The 20,073-nt window shown below is 48.2% G+C and overlaps 1 protein-coding gene across 2 annotated transcripts in view; it reads right to left on the bottom strand.

The window, feature by feature from the left end:
* Positions 1-17,405, bottom strand: part of TESC (tescalcin) — a 71,849-nt gene extending 54,444 nt beyond the window's left edge. The window contains exon 1 of one of the 2 annotated variants that reach the window (XM_023733776.1): positions 17,184-17,405. In XM_023733776.1, coding sequence (XP_023589544.1) covers positions 17,184-17,241 — 58 coding nt within the window. In that variant the 5' untranslated portion in view covers positions 17,242-17,405. The remainder of the gene's footprint in view (positions 1-17,183) is intronic. The other variant, XM_004379041.2, reaches the window with a different exon arrangement.
* Between the last annotated feature and the right edge of the window lie 2,668 nt (positions 17,406-20,073).

Below are 20,073 nucleotides of genomic sequence, written 5' to 3'. Positions count from 1 at the left end.
AACCTTATGAAAAGCAGCAGAACACTGTCTGGTATAATGCCAGAAGATGAGCCCCTCAGGTTGGAAGGCACTCAAAAGACGATTAGGGAAGAGCTGACTCCTCAAAGAAGAGCTGACCTTAATGATGTGGATGGAGTCAAGCTTTCAGGACCTTTGTTTGCTGATGTGGCACGACTCAAAATGAGAAGAAACAGCTGCAAACATCCATTAATAACTGGAACGTGGAATGTATGAAATATGAATCTAGGAAAACTGAAGTTGTCAAAAATGAAACGGAATGCATAAAGATCGGTATCTTAGGCATCAGTGAGCTGAAACAGACTGCTATTGGCCATTGGCCATTGGCCATTTTTAATCAGAAAATCATCTGGTCTACTGTGTCGGGAATGACAAACTGAAGAGGAATGGTGTTGCATTTATCGGCAAAAAGAACGTTTCAAGATCTATCCTGAAGTACATCTCTGTTTGTGATAGGATAATATCCATAACATACAAGGAAGACCAATTAGTTAATACAACTACCATTCAAATTTATGCACCAATTACTAGTGCCAAAGATGCAGAAATTGAACATTTTTACCAACTTCTGCAGTCTAAAATTGATCAAACATGTAATCAAGATGATTGATAAATACTGGTGATTGGAATTCAACATCTGGAAACAAAGAAGGATCAGTAGTTGGAAAAAATGGCATTGGCAGGAGATCATATGACAGAACTTTGCAAGACCAACAACTTATTCATTGCAAATACCTTGTTTCAACAACATAAATGGTGACTACACACATGGACCTTGCCAGATGGAATACACAGGAATCAAATCGACTACATCTGTGGAAAGAGATGATGGAGAAGCTCCATATCATCAGTCAGAACAAGGCCAGGGGCCAACTGCAGAACACAGCATCAATTGCTCACGTGTAAGTTCAAGGTGAAGCTGAAGAAAATTAAAACAAGTCCACAAGAACCAAAGTACAACCTTGACTATATCCCACCTGACTTTAGAGAGCATCTTGAGAATGGATTTGACGCAAAGACCAGACAAGTTATGAGATGACATCAAGGACATCATACATGAAGAAAGCAAAGGTTACTAAAAAACAGGAAAGAAAGAAACCACCAAAATGGATGTCAGAAGAAACTCTGAAACTTGCTCTTGAATGTAAAGTAGCTAAAGCGAACAGAAGAAATGATGAAGTAAAAGAGCCGACTAGAAGATTTCAAAGGACAGCTCAAGAAGACAAAGTAAAGTATTATAATGAAATGTGCAAAGACCTGGAGTTAGGAAACCAAAAGAGAAGAAAACGCTCAGTATTTCTCAAGCTAAAAGAACTAACGAAAAATTCAGGTCTTGAGTTGCAAAACTGAAGGATTCTATGGGGAAAATACTGAACGAAGCAGGAAGAATCAAAGAAGATGCAGGAAGCATCAAAGAAGATGGAAGGAATACACAGAATCACTGTATCAAAAAGAATTGGTCGACATTCAATCATTTCAGGAGGTAGCAGATGACCAAGAACTGATGGTATTAAAGGAAGAAGCTTAAGATGCACTGAAGGCATCAGTGAAAAACAAGGCTCCAGAAAATGATGGAATACCAATTGAGACGTTTCAACAGACAGATGCAACACTGGAAGCGCTCACTCATCTATGCCAAAAAATTTGGAAGACAGCTACCTGGCCAGCCGACTGGAAGCGATCCTTATCTGTGCCCATTCCAAAGAAAGGTGATCCAACAGAATGCAGAAATTATTGAACAGTATCATTAATATCACATGCAAGTTAAATTTTGCTGAAGATAATTCAAAAATGGTTGCAGCAGTACATCGACAGGGAATTACCAGAAATTCAAGCCAGGTTCAGAAAAGGACAGGGAAGGATATGATTGCTGATGTCAGATGATCTTGGCTGAAAGCAGAGAATACCAGAAAGATGTTTACCTATGATTTATTGACTATGCAAAGTCATTTGACTATGTGGATCATAACAAATTATGGACAACATTGAGAAGAGTGGGAATTCCAGAACACTTAATTGTGCTCATGAGGAACCTATACATAGACCAAGAGGCAGTCGTTTGAACAGAACAAGGGGATACTGCGTAGTCTAAAATCAGGAATGGTGTGTGTCAGGGTTGTATCCTTTCACCATACTTATCCACTCTGTATGCTGAGCAAATCATCCGAGAAGCTGGACTATATGAAGAAGAATGGGGCATCAGGATTGGAGGAAGACTCATTAACAACCTGTGATATGCAGGTGACACAGCCTTGCTTGCTGAAAATGAAGAGGACTTAAAGCACTTACTGATAAAGATCAAAGACCACAACCTTCACTATGGATTACACCTCAACATAAAGAAAACAAAATTCCTCACAACTGGACCAATAAGCAACATCATGATAAACAGAGAAAAGATTGAAGTTATCAAGGATTTCATTTTACTTGGATCCACAATTAAACCCATGGAAGCAGCAGTCAAGAAATCAAATGACGTACTGCATTGGGCAGATCTGCTGCAAAAGACCTCTTTAAAGTGTTAAAGAGCAAAGACGTCACTTTGATGACTAAGGCACACCTGACCCAAGCCACGGTATTTTCAATCGCCTCATATGTATGGGGTCACTATGAGTCAGAATAGACTTGAATGGCAATGGGTTTGGTTTGGTTTGGTTCATATGCTTGCATAAGTTGGACAACGAATAAGGAAAACCGAAGAAGACTGATTGCTTCAAATTATGGTGTTGGCGAAGAATACTGAATATACCATGGACTGCCAGAAGAATGAACAAACCTGTCTTGGAAGAAGTACAGCCAGAATGCTCCATAGATGCGAAGATGGCAAGACTTCATCTCACATACTTTGGACATGTTATCAGGAGGGACGACTCCCTGGAGAAGGACGTCATGCTTGGTAAAGTAGAGGGGCAGCGAAAAAGAGGAAGACCCTCACGGAGATGGATTGACACAGTAACTGCAGCAATGGGCTCACACATAGCAACCGTCGTGAGGATGGTGCAGAACCTGGCAGTGTTTTGTTCTATTGTATACGGGGTCACTATGAGTTAGAAATCGACTCAACGGCACCTAACAACAACAATAACAAACTTTTGGGAGGAGGATGACTTGGTAGTTTGTAACGAAAGCTTAAGAGAAAGGTATATACAGTTGATTCTTGTTATCTGTGGTATTTATGTTTTATAAAGTCACCTAGAACAGAGAAAAATGGCTAAATAAACCCTGCTACATCCCAAAGACAGACTACTACACACGTTTAAACAACTATTTTAAAAATATTTCAAGGCAAAGAAAAATGTTTACGGCTATTAGGTGAAAGAAACATAGGCTACAATATTTCATTTATATAAGAATTCATACATATGTGCATGCACAGGAAAAAACAGGAGTATCCAACAAAATAGTAACAGTAAATTGCTTCAGATAGTAGAATTAGGTTACTTCTCTCCTCTCCTTGCTTCACTCCTCATTTGTGCTTACCCACCCATTAATTTTGCTGCAACTAACAGGAATTACTGTATTTTTACATAAGTAATGTGCACGTTATACATTTTTGTTTTGCCAACTAAGACTTCCCCCCAGTAAGTATTTTCATAAGCCTGCTACGCTAATTTTTACATATTGCTGTAAAAAAAAGGGCATAGCACCCTTATGAAAATACCTCCAGGGAGAGGGCTTGCTTGGCAATAAAACATGTAACACACACATTATTTGTGTAAAAATTCGGTACTTGTATAATTTAAGTTAAAAAATTTTTTTAACCATGATGGCTATGAAAACACATACACACACAGCAAGAGTTGTCAAGGATGTGGAGAAATCAGAACGCTAACATACCGCTGGTGGAAATTCAAAGTGATTCAGCCGCTGTAGAAAACAGTGTGGCAATTCCTCAAAAAGTTATAAACAGAATTACCATATGACCCACAATTCCATTTCCAGGTATATACCCAAGAGAAATGAAAACGTATGTTCAAACAAAAACTCATATACAAACGTTCATAGCAGCCTTATTCACAATGCCAAAAAGTAGAAACAACCCAATGTCCATCAACTGATAAATAGATAAACAAGGCGTGGTACATGATTTAGCTGTAACAAGAAATGAAGCACTGATACATGTTACAACGTGGATAAACCTTCTAAACATTATGATAAGTGAAAGAAGTCAGTCACAAAAGGCTACATATCATGATTCCATTTATATGAAATGTCCAGAATAGGTAAATACAAAGAGACAAAGTAGATTGATTAGTGGTTTCCAGGGGCTGGGGGGTACGGGGGAAAAAAAAAACAAAGCTGTTGCCATCAAACTGATTCCGATTCATAGTGACCCTATAGGACAGAGTAGAACTGCCCCATAAGGTTTCTAAGGAGAGGCTCGTGGATTTGAACTGCTGACCTTTTTGTTAGCAGCCGAGCTCTTAACCACGGGGCCACCAGTGCTCCAGAGGGTGTGGAGCGTGACTGCTTAATAGGTATGGGGTTTCATTTTGAGGTGTTGAAAAAGTTCTAGAACTAAATAGAGGTGACAGTTGCACAATGCTCCGCATGTACTTAATGTCACTGAGTACACTTTAAATTGGTTTAAATGGTAAAGTCTATGTTATGTGTATTTTACCACAATTAAAAAAAATCGTACATACACTTAGCACTGGGGCTGGCAAGAGAGAAGTGACATACAGGAGTTGCCATGACTATTATTATGCCCCTAAAGCAATAATCTAGGGGTACCACCTTTGCTGTCAGCTGGCTCCAGGCTCCAGAGAAAAGTGGCAACTTGTTGAGTGCCACCTGGGGCTGCAGCCAAAGCAATGACTAATCTCGGCCTCATGAGGGAGAGGGAGGGATGGGCTTCCTGAGCCTCACAGGGACCATGACAAGTGGGAGCCACCCTCTTGTGCCCGGCAAACACGAGATGCTTCATGATGCTGGAAGCCCTGTTTCTTTTACCTACCTTCTCCTTGGAAGGCATGTGCCAAATCTGCACATATTACAGACCATGCCTAGCTGCCAGGATTTTCCAGGGAACCAAGAACGTACCTGGGTACACCTGGCCTTAAGAAGAAAGTTCTCAAGCCCAAGTCTGTTCTCCAAAACAGCAGCAGCAACATTAATTGCTGGCTTTCATGCAGCACTTTAAAACCCTTTTCATGCAATCTTCAACCCGCTTTGTGCAAGCAAAAGGCAAGGAATTCCTGGTTAAGAACAGCCCAGGCCCACATCAGCATGGACTCAGCATTTATTTCACTCTTGTCAACATGTTGTTCTGGTTGTTAGGTGCCGTTGAGTCAGTTCCAACTCATAGTGACCCTGTATACAACAGAACGAAACGCCGCCCAGGCCTGTGCTATCCCCACGATCATTGTTATGCTTCAGCACACTGCTGCAGCCAGTGTGTCAATCCATCTCCTTGAGGGTCTTTCTCTTTTCTGATGACCCTCTACTTTACCGAGCATGATGTCCTTCTCTAGGGACTGGTCCCTCCTAATAACATGTCCGAAGTATGTGAGACGAAATCTCATCATCGTTGCTTCTAAGGAGCAGTCTGGCTGTGCTTGTCCCAAAACAGATCTGTTCGTTCTTCTGGCAGTCCATGGTATATTCAATAGTCTTCGCCAACACCACAACTCAAAGGTGTCAACATGGATGCAGCATTATTTTAATCTCGAGGACCAAGGTCTTGTTAGGATCTCTCTGGTGGGGAAGGGGGCAGTCCCAGAGCAGCCCACTGCCTTTTCCTGTGACCCGTAAGTGAATCTTATGCTCAGGACCACCTGTGTCAGCCTGGCTTCTTGGACCAGATGAGAGTGTAGGCTGACTCCCTTTTCTGGGTTGTCTAAACCAAAACATATCCCATAGTAGCTGGTAGCCTATCAATACATACCTCCCATCTTGCCCTGAGCATATGTCAACATTCCCAGGAACTGCCTAGCTAAGCATGTGCGTTATACGGCACCTCACCTGGCCAATCCCACTTCTCTATCTGTTCCCGCAGGGAAGGAATGTGGTCCTTCTCCTGCAGCACAAGAGGGGTGCATACAGACCATCTCCCTATGTCAGCTTCAAAGTAAGACCAGCTGGCCGTGGGGAACCTATACCCACTACTGAGGCTGACTGTGCTCTATTTCTTCCCCATCTGAGTGCAGTGTTGTTCCATACAGTGCCTGTGTAGGTGTCGCACTTTTGTTGGTGACTCTGACACCAGCAAACGATGGAGGGGGTTACTATCCTCAATTGCGTGGGTCTTCTCCCCTGGAGGTGGTAACAAGACGTCACTTGGTTGATATTTGGGTTTTTCTACACAAGACGAATCCTCCAATTCTCGGGACTGGAGCAGAACCTGGGACAGAGAGAACTGACTTGACTTATGGATATTTTCTCCTCTCATGAGCAGCCTGAAGTGCTGTCAGAGTGTGTGAGTGGGTAAGTGTGACTCTAAAAATCACACAGTATGTGTTTTGCTTGTCTACGTTCACCTTCCTACGGCTATGCTCTGTTCTTTGCCATTTGCCTTACAGCAGGAATAATAACTACCATGTGTTGGCATTTACTGAGAGGCAGGAATCAAGCCAAATGCCTGGCATGCATTATCTTACTAAGTCCTCAAACAGACCTCATAACCTTATTTAGTCCTCATAATTACTTTCTAAAGGAGCTCTGGAGGCACAACCATTAAGCACTCAGCTGCTAACCAAAAGGTTGGTGGTTTGAACCCACCCAATGGCTCTATGGGAGAAAAGACCTGGAAATCTGCTCCTGTAAAGATTACAGCCTAGAAAATCCTATGGTAGCAGTTCTACTCTGTCTCATGGGGTTGCTATGAGTCAAAATTAACTCGATGGCACCTAACAACAACAACAATCACCTTTCTAGGGTGTTTATTACACCCATTTTATAGATTAGGACACTGAGTGTCAGAGAGATTAAGTCACTTGCTGAGGTTACACAGTTATGAAGAGCAGACCTGGGATTCGAACCAAGGTTTGTGAGTCCAGAGTCTGTTGTCATGACCATTTGCTATGCTCTATGTGCTACTACAACTGAGACGTGACTGGAACAATGAATACATATCACTTATGCAATTAAAGAGACAAAGTTATCTCAATTTTAATAAAAAGACTATAGATGGAAAAGGGTAAAAAGCAGCAGTGAATCAGTAGAGATTTGGAGAGTGGGCATCTTTTAGAGCATCTAAGGAACTGGTTTTCACATCCTTCCAGAATGATCACAGCTCCAAATTAATAATGAGGCTAAACCAAGTGGAGATGGGCTTACCCGAAGCATGAGGGCTTAAGGTAGGTGTCTTAGTCATCTAGTGCTGCTATAAAAGAAATACTAAAAGTGGATGGATTTAACAAAGAGGAGTTTATTCTCTCACAGTACAGTAGGCTACAAGTCCAAATTCAGGGTGTTAGCTTCAGGGGAACGCTTTCTCTGTTGGCTCTGGAGGAAGATCCATGTCATCAATCTTCCCTTGGTCTGGGAGCTTCTCTGCGCAGGAACCTCAGGTCCAAAGGACGCGCTCTGCTCCTGGCACTGCTTTCTTGGTGGTGTGAGGCTCTCATGTGTCTTTGCTTGCTTCTGTCTTTTATATCTCAAAAAGAGACTGGCTTAAGACACTATGCAATCTTGTATACCTCATCAGTATAACTGCCACTAATCCATCTTATTAGATCATAGTCATTATATTTACAACACATAAGGAAATCACATCAGATTACAAAATTACACAATACTGGGAATCATGACCCAACCAAGTTGACAGATATTTTTGGGGGACACAATTCAATCCATGACAGTAGGACACCTAAAGAATTCTAGTTCGTGCTACAGGAACTCTCCCTTCCACCATAAACACATGAAAACACTGGCTAAAATAAGAAAAAAAATGTAATACACAGCTAAGCTTGAAAGAAAGGATATCCCTGGGCACCAGAAGCAAGGAGAGAACTCAGACCCAGCAGGATGGGAGAGTCAGATGCTGCAGAGGTGGTTTCCAGGGGTGTTAGAATGGTTACAGGCTCTAACATCTGGGGTCTTTAAGCCCACACAGTGACAAAAGTGGCTTTGGGTCTTCTGCACAAGCTAGAACTGATACTCCTATAAAAAGCTGAAACACAAAAGGCTGTCCCTCCATTTAGAGGATCAGCAAAAATGAGGAAAACCCTCACTGTAGACAGACTGTCACAACAGCTGCAACAATGGGCTCCAGCATACTAATGGTCATGAAGATGGCACAGGACTGAATGGGCAATGTTTCGTTCTGTTATTCCTAAGGTCACCATGAGTTGGAGCTAACTCAACAGCAACTAACAACAACAACTGTGTAAGATGGGCCAGAATAATGTTCCCCACGAGCCCAGAGAACCAACAAGGAAGTTGTCTCTGCCACGGAGGTAGAAGTAAACAGAGGAAAGGGGCAGGCTTCCGTGATAAATCAAAACTCCACGCCGGCACCATGCATGGGTGAACAATTGAAACCTCTGTGGTGCAGGAAACCCAAACTGAGGAATTTTGTTAGAAGTGTTTCCAGACCACTGAAATCTCTGAGGTACACAGCACAACACATGCAAAAGCACTGTGTAAGACACTTCTATAACCCAGGGCACGTAGGACTTCTATGGGAAAGGAGGGAGAGAAGGGACAGCTCAACTGAAGATGAGCTCATAATCAAAAAACACAACACAAGCGAATGAACCATGAGAAAATCAGTAGACACAATTAACAAAAGGAATAGTACCCCAAGAAGGCAAAACATAACAAACACTACATAGTATACTTTACATTATTACAAATAATGAAATAACAGTACACTATCACAAAAGAGATAAATTTAAAAACCATATAGAGCATATAAAAACATTTAAAGTAGTTGGAATTTTAAAAACTTAATAGTCAGGTTAAGGCAGCAAAATTGTAATAGCTGAAGGTGGAATTAGTGAACTGGAAGACCAACCTAAGGGGATGACCCAAAATACACCATGGAGCAAGAGGAAGATAGAAAACATGAAAGAAGGGTTAAGAGGCATACAGAATAGAATCAGATAGTCTAACACATTTCTAACAGGAATTATTGAGGAAAAAGATAAAAAGATATTAGGCTGAGAGAAATAAGTCAATCACAAAAGGACAAATATTGTATGAGCTCACTTATATAAAAAGACAAGGCAAATGTATAGACAATAAAGTTTATTAGTGGTTACCAGGGGCAGGAGGGAAGGGGAAAGGGGGGTTAACAGTGACGGAAATAAGTTGATTAAGGGTAGGGTTGCACAGCCAATTATTGTAATTGCTGTCAGTTAAGTTGCACACCTGTAAAAAGTTGAATTGGCAAAAGTTGTATGATAGATATATTTACAACAATGAAAAAAAAGAAAAAAGAGTAGCTACTGAGGCTGCTTATGTACACCCAAAAACCTCATGGGATTTGGTTTCTTGGTCTGGAGGTCATGGCTTCAGGGGACACCCCAGTTAACTGGCCTCAAGAGCACCTAGCAACAGCACATTGTAAGCACTCAATAAATGTTCACATTATAGATCAAGTATTTAAAAAGAAAAATACCATTAAGGGATGAAGGCTCTTTTTTAGATCACGTTGTTGTTGTCAGGTGCTGTCGAATCCATTCCGACTCACAGCGACCCCCTGTACAACAGAACGAACCACTGCCCGGTCCTGCGCCATCTTCACAATCATTGCTATGTTTGAGCCCATTGCTGGCACCTATTTCCCACTATGATCTAGAGCCCTCATACAAATGAATTTTCTTCCCAAGAAAAATGTTAGGTTAAGCCTTCAATCAAATGTGGATTCTGTGCTCTACTTGAAAAAGGTAAGCCTAGAAAAAACAAAACTGATTAATGTGAAAAAAAAAGTGATAAAATGATCAGGACCTGTCAACAACTGTTGAGCACTTAGATGTGTCAAATGCTTTACCCAAATTCTCATTTAATCCTCCAACAACCCTGTGTACTCCTGCTTTACAGATGAAGAAGTTGAGACTCAGGGAGGCAAAGTACTTTGCCTAGACAGTAAGAGGCAGTGCCATGATTCAAACCCACATCTATCTACTAGTAGAGGTCAAGATGGTGGGAGGTCTATCTTTGTGCCTCTGTGGGACTCTGGTTGAGGTCCCAGGGGATGCAGGTGACGGTGAGACAAGGGAACCTCTTAGTATTACCAGATGGGTGAGATCTGCACAGTGCGGGTGCTCACTCAGGTTTCTGTGCTCATGGTGGAGGGAAAGGAACCCCCTTCAAGCCCCAGCCCATGAGGACAGTCATCCACTGCAGCCAGCTTTGCTTATAACCAGCCTTCTCTTTCCATCCAGCTGCCTGTGACTAAGCCACATCAACAGTGATGTCCCCTGCCTGGCTACCTTCCCTGCCTCCCAGAGGTACCCGGGTCCTGACACCTCCTCTCACCTCCCAGGGAACCGAGCCGAGAGCGGAAGACCCACTTCTAACAGCATTTCCATCTGCAAAGGTCACATGGCAGGGACAACAAAGGACCTTCTTTTCCTAGCGCTGAAGGTGGCTTCCACCACCGGTGGAAATCACCCACTTGACCTTCTGGTTTTATGAATTATACAGCCGGATGGCTGGCAGGACCAGAGGGACCTGGCTCCTCCCCGACTGCCCCTCCAGCATAGACACATGGAGGCCCTCCCTTATCTTCCCAGAGCAGTGGGCACTTGCGAGTCAAAAACATCTTGTTCCCTCAGCTTGAGATAATAGATAACTAAAGTGCTTTGCAAAACTAAAAGCATCTTAACAACATGCGAGGTATTTTGTCTGTGTTATTGGACCGTATGGTATGTCTCAGCCTTGATTAAATTCCGAGCTACTTTCTGGGGACCATTAACTTACAAAAAAAATATCCTGCTGGGGCATGCACTGGGGGAGAGGGAGGAGGCGAGAAAGAAAGATACATAAGGGATCTAATTATTACTAATCTGCAGAGCTAGAAGACTTGGTGCGAACTGCCAATTGCTTTCATGCAGAGAAAACACAAATTCTTTGTCTGAAACTGATGTGAGCCTCCAAGTGAGATCCTAGGAAATGGAGGGGGCGGTACATTTCTGCCTCTTCCTCCCAGCGGCAAACCCCACTCTCCTCATACTGCCCACAACTGAGCTTGCCCTCCCCTGGGGTAGCCCACCATTCTAGAACTTTCCACATTGCACAGAACCAATCCTATCTGCTGTGAGGTCCAATTCTCCCCTTGCCAACTTAATAAGCAAGTGTGTGGTGGACTGCGAACGTGGTCATGGGGTAACAGAGTTGCCTCTCCCAGATAATAAGAGACTTGCAGACTCTTAAAGTCTTGGTTTCTAGCATTTGGGAGAGGTAGTTTCGCCCAGCACCTGAATAACCCACTTCAAAGGCCTGGTTTTGAATTTGGGATCCACACTCAGCGTCTAAGTGACCTTGGGCATGTCACGTCACCTGCGTGAGTCTCAGTGTCCTCATCTGTAAGCTGTCAACAGGAACAGTCCTACCCTCGCTGGGTTATTATGAGGATTAGAAGATGACCGACATGAAGCGTCCAAGAAAGAGTAAGCCAGATGCTGTCCAGTTGATTCTGACTCATGCCAACCCCATGTGTGTCAGAGTAGAACCGTGCTCCACAGGATTTTCAATGGCAGACTTTTTAGCAGTAGATTGCCCTACCTTTCTTCCAAGGCACCTCTGGGTGGACTCAAATCCCCAACCTTTTAGTTAGCAGCTGAGCATGATAACCATTTGGACCACCAGGGAACTCTGCCTAAGAAAGAGTAGTTATTATTAACAGCTGGGCAAAGGGACCATAGATCATCTGGTCAACCCCTACATTTTCTAAGGGGTGGGACTGGTGGCTCAGAGAGGGACGTGGCCTGGACAAGGCGTCTCAGCAAAGTGGTGCAGAGCAGAGCTCCCAGTTGGGGGCTCAAACCACATAACACAATGAACACCAGCTTTTAGGGGTGCTGCTCTGAAGCTGTTACTAGTAATGATATTATCAGGCCCAGCTGAAGAGAGCAAAAAACATCAGCATGGGCCAGAACAAGGAGGTGCTTTTGGGTGACCAGTAATTACCATAAAGTCCATCAGCCTCCCAGCCCTTCCAAAGCTTCTAAAGCCAGCCCCCTCCTACACGTTTGCACATTCTGAGCACCCAGGGAGGTGGGGCAGGCGAGGTCTGGATACCCCCACGTGGCAAGCATGGAAAGGAAAGCCTGTGAGCTCCCGGAGGACGGGGCATGTGTCTTGTCCCCCTTGGCACCCAGTGCCTGGAACCAGTCAGAATACAACAGGTACAAGGGCCAAGGCTGTGGTCTGGCGCCACTTGAAGACTTTGTAACCCAGGGTGGACTGTCCAGGAGCGTGAGTCCAGTGGAAAACCCCACCAGCGGACCTTGGCCACACCAGCCCTCCTGGCACCTCTGGTTCCCTTCCCAAATGATGAGGTTTTGGGAGTAGACCAGCAATGGACTCCCAGCTCTACTTCTCATTAGCCTGTGGCCTTGGGCAAGTCATTTCACTTCTCGAGCCTCAATGTCCTCATCTGTAAAATGGGGCCTCGACAGGGTTCCTGGGAAGCTTCCATGAGCTAATGCGGATAAAGTGCTTGGCTCAGCTCAGTGTTGACAGATGACAAGCGGCCGAACAACATTGGCAGTTACCATCTGAGGTCTGAACTTAAGATGTGGGAGATGTTTTCTTCTTCCTTCTGGCAGCTTCTTGGCAACCAGACAGGCATGCCTGTGGAGCTATTCTGGAGTCTGAAGGGAAAAACAGACCCTCCACTTTTCCCACAATCTTCCTCTTATTACTTCCTTTTGAACTCCAGGAGCAGGCACGGATGGGGGGGACCGAAGTGGAGCCACCATCAGGCCTGCTCGGGGGGGGCAAAGGGAACTGTCTTGGGCCAAAGTCAGGGGGGCCCTCAGTTAGTGATTCCTTAGGAGTCTTTCCTTCCTGTCAGGGCCCATTTCACACCTCGGCACCCCCAAGGATACCGCCTCCACCCCACCAGGCACTGCTCGTTGCTGTCCTGGGGGAAGAGATGGAGAAGCAAGTTCACCACAAACTCAAACACACAGCCAGGATACCCTCATACTTGGGTTTTTAATGCGCATTTTAACAATCTAGGTGTTTAGCTTCCTTGGCTCAGAAAAGATGCTTGCGAATACCTGTTTCTGTTCAGAATCAATCAGTGAGATTTTAGCAGCAGGGAGAAGGGAAGAGGGCGTAACAGACCCCGTGGTGCCCCTGCGTGGGCGAGCCGGTGCTCAGGACTATTTTTGGTTGGGCTGGCTCAGTGCTGAAGTCAATGGGTGTCACTGCATAGGGAGGGGGCTGGAGATGCCAGGAGGGCTGTGCGGCCAACGCCAGCTGGTAGGGTGGCCCTAGACTTTCCACTGAACACATATTCCTGAGCAATACTCCTTGGGTCGTGAAGTCCCCAGAGTCTTCACCCCATCACCCTTCAACGTGAACCTCTGTAATCCCACTGTGTAGTACGCAGCATCCAAAGGTGAACAGACTGTTCCCCGCTCCTTGGGAGCGCAGCGTTTCAAGGGGGTGGCAGGTGACAGAGCTGACAATTATATGATGTGATATGTGCTATTACGAGAAAGAACACAGGAGCTGCAGGAGCCCCGGAGAGTCTTCACTTCGTAAAGACAGGGCTCAGAGGGAATGCCTGACATCGTAAATCCTGGGTGGTAGCTGTAGAAGCATTCCCATACAGAAAGATCGAACTGTGCGCATCAGAGTTAAGAGTACTCCAGGCAGAGGGAACAGCTCGTGCAAAGGCCTGGGGGTGAGAAGAAACCAGGCGAAGGCTTTTCCTGCCCCTCCTCGGTTCCTAGAAATCAAGGTGGCAACTAAGCACAGTGGAAGCACAGTGATGGCCAGAAAGTGGACTTGGGGACCCTATGATCCCCCATTCCTCCGCTCACTAGCTGTGGGACTGCAAGCAAGTTGCTTTACCTCTCTGAGCCTCAGTTTCCTTATCTGTAGAATGGTGATATCACCACCTTCCCTGGAGGATTATTAGGAAGATTCAATGAGGGTGCATGCAAAGCGGCCGCGTGGAGCCTGGTGCTCAGCAAGCACTCAGGAAAAATGCTGAGCTGCACCATCCTCTGCTTATCCTTCTCACTGTGTCTCACCGAGAGGACTGAGTCCTCCTCACAGCCCATGCCCCTCAGGAAGGGAGCAGGCTGAGTCTGTGCCAGGAAATCAAGGTCACCCTGGAGGCATAGCCTGTTCGCTGGCTATCACAGCCTTTGGGTCTTCCCCTTCCCTTCAGCTCCCTTTTCAGGGACACCTGTCAAGGGTTCTTACAGGAATGGCCCTGTCTGGCCCACAGGATCCTGGGAGCTAATACCCCATGCCAAAGCCAAGCCCTTCACGTGTGTACATACATCATCTTATTGAATCCACACAACCACCCCAGGATCCAGATGAATCCAGATTTTACAGAGGTAAAATCACTTACTTGCTCAAGGTCACACAGCTGGGAAGAAGTGGGACCGGGACTTGGCTCCTAGCTGTGGCTCCCCGGCGACTAGCTGGTACAAAGGTGTTTCAAATGTGGCCCATAACACTGAACACTGGCACCTGTCACATGCCAAGCACTGTTCTAATCATTTTACATATATAATTTACTTAAACCTTTGCAACAACATGGAGGCAGGTGTTATTACTATCCCCATTTCACAGTGGGTGAAACTGAGGCACAGACAGCATGAGTGACTTGCCCAAGGTAGCACAGTTAGCAAGACTCGAATCCAACCTGTTGCTAAGTCAAGCACCTGCCATGACCTGAGCCCTGACTACGTCTGAGTCCTCGTCTCATACAGTTCTCATTTACTGGAGCCAAACTGTTCCTGGGACTTGCCACAGGGCCTTTGCATTTGCTGTTCCCTCTGTCTGAAATGTCTTTTCCATGGATCTTTATGTGGCTGCCACCTTCTTATTCGGGTTTCTGTTCCAATGTCACTCTCTCAGAGAGGCTCTCCTAGTCTACCCCATACCCCCTCCCCCTACCCTCACCCCACCCTATCCTACCTCATTCACAGAGCTTACCACCTATCAGTTCCTGTGTCTCTCCTCAGAACATCAGCCTCTCTGGGTCCCTTCTGAATCCCCAGCCTCTGGCCAATTAATATTTGCTGAACAGTTTGTAAAAGTGCCAGCTCTTTGCAGAGGACTGAGGGGGAACTTCCACCCTCCTACAGTTGAGAAAGTTGAAGGAGTTCACTCTCTAGTCTACCTGAGAACCTTCTCCCAGACCCCTTCGGTCTCCCTCCCTGCTTTGAGGTGTGAAATCTGAGTTCCGGGCAGCCAGAAGGGAAGCCACAGAAAACTATAGAAAGCTACAGAGCAGGAAACCCTCCCTCCACGTCTGTGGGAGGTCGGGGACCCAGGAAACTGGCAAGAACCCAGCATGCTCTGCGGCCCCATCACCCGTCAAAGCGGAAACCAGAGGAACTCCCCCTGACCAGTTCCCCCAGCACGTGGTGGTGCTGCCGAGATAGGGGCTGGTGGCAAGCCTACCCTTCCCGCTGAGGATCCCTGTTAGGAGAACCCTCATCTCAGCCTGCCCAGACACAGTGCCAGCAGCAGGAGGCACCAGGGGGGCACTTAAGAAATAAAAACATAAGCAAAACCAAATAACAGGGAGAGATTCAAGAAGTTAAGGGCAAGGGGAATCCCATCTCCTCTCTCAGGTTAGTCTTGGGTTTACACTGCACTTTATAAAATGTCTAAGTAAAATATTCACATGGTTCAAAATGAAAACATAAAAAAGTTTACAGTAAAAAGCTCACTCCCCCTCCACCCCTCCCACCATTTCCCCAAGTATCCATTACCCTTCATTTCTTGCGTATCCTTCCAGAGTCTTTGATGCAAATAAGGCAATTACACATACATATGCTTATTCCCCCTCCTGTTTTCTGCAAAAAGGGTACCATTATGTATTCTGCACCACACTTTTTTCTCTCCAGTTGGATATGTCTACATTTGTACACAAGAATACACACACACAAGTTCTTAAGGGCTTTCTGTGATTTTTATCCAATCCTCCCAGTGTTTAGGTTGGGGGATCAGCAGGGGCTACCCAGGGAGCCCCTCTCATCTAAAGCACATATGGCTGGGCTACCCCGCCCAGGGACGACTCTGGACACTGGTTGGCTGCACTAAACTCAAGGCAGACACCAGGGGCCAGCTCCCATTTTTTGAGCATCGAGCAGGTTCTAGCTAGGAGAATCCCCGTTTCACAAAGACGGAAATTAAGACTCAGAGAGGTAAAGCGACTCGCCCAAGGTCACACGGCCAGGAAGTAGAGCTGGCAGGGTGCATACCCGCTCCGTCAGTCGCCAAAGCCAGTTTGTCCACACACCTAGCTTCCCGCAGTCTTTGGTCCACACCCCCTTCAGGGCCGGTGGCAGAAGCCGGCGCCCCGAGGTCAGTGCGCAGGGTCAAGTCCCCGGCAGGCCAGACAAGTCCTTCCTCTATCACTTCCCTGCGGGCCCCGCGGCTCTGTCTCCCCTTGCACCCCGCCCCAGGCCGGATGCGGGCGCGCAGCCTCTGTGGGTCCCGGGGTCCGGGCGAGCCCAGAGAAGGACGCGGAACTGAGGATAAAGTGCTCTGCGGACGCTGCCTCGCTTAAGCCTCCCAGCTACACCCATTTTACAGATGCAGAGACGATGAGCCGCGCAAAGATAGGGACTCACCCGTCTCAGGTCCGCTGGGAGCGGCAGAGCCGGCTCCCTACCAGTTCTGGCCGTCTCCAAAACTTTCCGCTCCCCTGCTCATCTCCAAGCCTAACGACTGCCAGGTGCGGGGCGCGCACACCTGCCGGGAGGCTCCGTGCGCTCGCTCTCCCCGCCAGAGGCGTTTTCTCCCGGCCCGCAGCCCCAGGATCCGGGCTTCCCGGCCAACTCCGAGAGCCCTGAGGCTGAGCGGCCGCGGCACTTGCTCAGCATCGCGCGGGGCTCCTCGCCGCAGCCCGCGAAGTGACCGGCGGCGACCCATCTGAAAGAGGGGGAGACTGAGGCGCAGAGAGGGCCACCCACTTGCCCAAGGTGACACGACGCGGCGACGCGAAGCCGGGCGGGGGTGGGCTTGGGGCGCCGGCCGTCCCCGCCTCGCCCGCCCCGCGAGGTACTCACAGCCAGTCTTGCCCACGAGCTCCCGCACCTCCTCGGACGCGGAGTGGGCAGCGCCCATGGTGCCCGCGGCGGGGCTCCAGGCGCGCGCCCCTCACAGGCTCACGGGCCCCGGGCTGGGCTCCGCTGCGCAGCGGCCGGTCGGGCCTCCGGTCCAGCGCGGGTCAGAGCGCGCGTACGGCCGGGAGCCGCGGGTTCCGCGTGGGGCCGGAGCGCGGCCTCATATAGCGGCGGAGAGCGGCGCGCCGGGGTCCTAGCGCACGCCGGCTTCGCGCACTGCGTGAGGCGGGGGCGTGCAATCGACCGGGGGCGGAAACGGCGGGGAGGTGAGGGAGAAAGGTGGAGGAGGAGAAGGGGACCAAGGGCTCACCCCCGAGGTTCCTGTGTCCTAGCAGAGCGGCCACGCCCGTCGCTCTGTGCCCCTTTCATACCCCTGCCCCATCTGGAAAGAAGGAGGTGTGAACAGAGTTTGGGTGAGGGTAGGAGGGACCCCTGGGAAGTTCACCCCCGTCCCCACCCCGTCCCACCACACATCCCCCCAGATCTTAGGATGGGAGACTCCGCTGCAACAGTGAAGAAGAACATGGAGCATTAACTAGCTCTGTAGGGAACAATAGCGGTAATAATCCGACACGAATGCGCAGTGGGTGCTTTCCGTGTCTTATTCCTGGAAGCCCCCTGCCTCCGCCCCTCAGCAGCCCTGTGAGGGGGACGCACAGCTAAAAACAATGAGACGTCCACAAGGGCGTGGCATAGGACACGAAGGTAAGTATGTGTTACCGCCTGTAATCCTCTCCACCTTTCAAGTGAGGGGTTCGTGCTCTGAGGGGTCACACCGCCAGGGCAGAAAAGCACAGTCAGGCAGTTCCCCTTCCGAAGGCCAAGCCTTTGGGCTCTCAGTGCTGGCTGATGTGGTGACAGTGACCATCAGGGTGGGGGCGGGGGACAGGGACAGTTGGGCGCCCAAAGACAGGGACTTGGGTGAGTGTAGCAGTAGCAGCTTCACAGGGCACTGGGGTGGGGGTGAGGGGTGCTGAGCCCATTCCTTCAGACCACAGGCCCAAGCCGAGGGTCATGCTCCTTTCAGAGCCACCAGGGGGCTCTTCAAGCCAGCCAGAGCCCCCTCCTTTTTGAAAAGACAGCTTCCCAGTACACTCCCCATTTGCACTGATAAAATTGGGCACCACCTGGGCATCTGCATTTCAAAGCACTCCTCAGGCGGTGCTGAGACCTGTCCAACTTGAAATGTTGGCTGTGTGGTCTGAGCAAATCTTGGGTCAGAAAAAGGATTCTAGAAACCCAGAGTAGCTTCTGGGGTCAGGAAAGGGGTCTCCAGGTCCCCTGGGAGGTGTGGCAGCCCATTATGCACAACTGCTGGGGATGATTTTACTCTGACTTAAAATATGGTTTCCTGAATTTCACTAAATTATTTAAGGATTCAATATATGACCATGGGGCTTTCTGCTGGGGAGACAGTGGCTTTCTCGTCTGTACCACCCCTGCCCCTTGGCACAGTTGCTCCCAGGACTGGGGACAGGGCAGGCGGGTAGGGGTCACAGCCTGGAGTCCTGCTCTGCAGTGAAGAAGCACATGGCTGCATGGTGCCCCTCAGGTGGCCGTGGAGGGTGGGAGGCTCCCAGAGTTCAAGGTGAAGGGAGCTGGTTTCCTTGTCACCTGCCTATTCCACCACTCTCATCACATCCACCTGGCCTCTGTCAGCTCTGACAAGCACTTGCATTCTCTTCTGTCTGGACCTCTCCCTTCCTCTTCCAGTCTCAGCTCAGCGTAAACATCACCTCCTTGTCTGCTCTCTCCAGCCAGAGGGGAGCTGGGTGAGAGCAAGGCTGGAGTGGAAGGACCAAAAGGCATGCATCCTTGATGGCGGGGCCTGGAGAAATAAGCAGGGCTCCTGGTGACAGCAGGGAAGTGGAAAAGCCAAGGTAACATTCATTCATTCACCCATTCCACATTTATTGAGAGCCTACTATGTTCAGGGTCCTGGCGGGACCCTGGGGCCACGATCAGGAATAAGACGTGTCCTTTGCTCCTAAAGGACTCCTGGTTGGGTGGGGGACAGACAGGTAGGCAGTGATGAGGCTCTGTGGGACAGCGGGGTAAACATGGGCTGACATGGGCTTGCATGGCCTGCCACGTTCCAGCCAGAACGGGCCCTGGAAAGACCGCCGTCTCTTACGCTGAGCTTCAGGGAGTCTGCGACTGTCCCCAACCGTGGTCCCAAGGAACACGTCACAGCCAACACTGGGTGGACTTGCCCATGAGGCTCTGTGGTCCCTGGGTGGCCCCAGCACTGCCTGCTCTCTGTCCTCCTCCTCGGCAGTGATGCACACGCCCAGTGGGGCTTCTTCCACACAAAGCCCACGGCTGCCTGCTCCAGGACGTCATGCCTCTAATTCAATCCTACAAATGGCTCCGTTGGCGTCAACAAAGCACCATCGAGGTCTGGAGCTTCGCATGGGGCCTGGCTGGGGCTGATTGTATCTGTTGTCTGGAGCCCTGGAAGGGGGCAGCCGTGTGGCGATCTTTATCCTCCCATAACACAGCGTGACCTTCTGAGGACTGGGAAACAAGTTAGTCACCAGGCAACTGCCTCCTTTCTCCCAGAGGACCTCCTCCTGGAGCAGCTGATTAAAAGCAGCGGCTGCGACTGGAACGGTTGGTACCTGGGAGGCCACAAAAGGCCCCTGAGCCAGAGAGGGTGAGGACAGCCCCAATTCCACTCTTCCACATTCCTGCCAGGGAAGTGACTTAACCTCTCCTGGCCTCAGTTTCCCTATCTGCAAAATGGTGATAATAATGTACCTTTCTCAGAGGGTGCTTGTGAGGGCTACATGTGGATTAACGTAAGTGCTTAATGAAGAAAAACTGACACTTT

This window comes from Trichechus manatus, unplaced genomic scaffold (genome assembly GCF_000243295.1).
Source record: "Trichechus manatus latirostris isolate Lorelei unplaced genomic scaffold, TriManLat1.0 scaffold00061, whole genome shotgun sequence".
NCBI classification, from domain to species: Eukaryota; Metazoa; Chordata; class Mammalia; order Sirenia; family Trichechidae; genus Trichechus; species Trichechus manatus.
The sequence above is the reverse complement of the archived record's forward strand: the minus strand, read 5'-3'. Positions and strand labels throughout refer to the sequence as shown.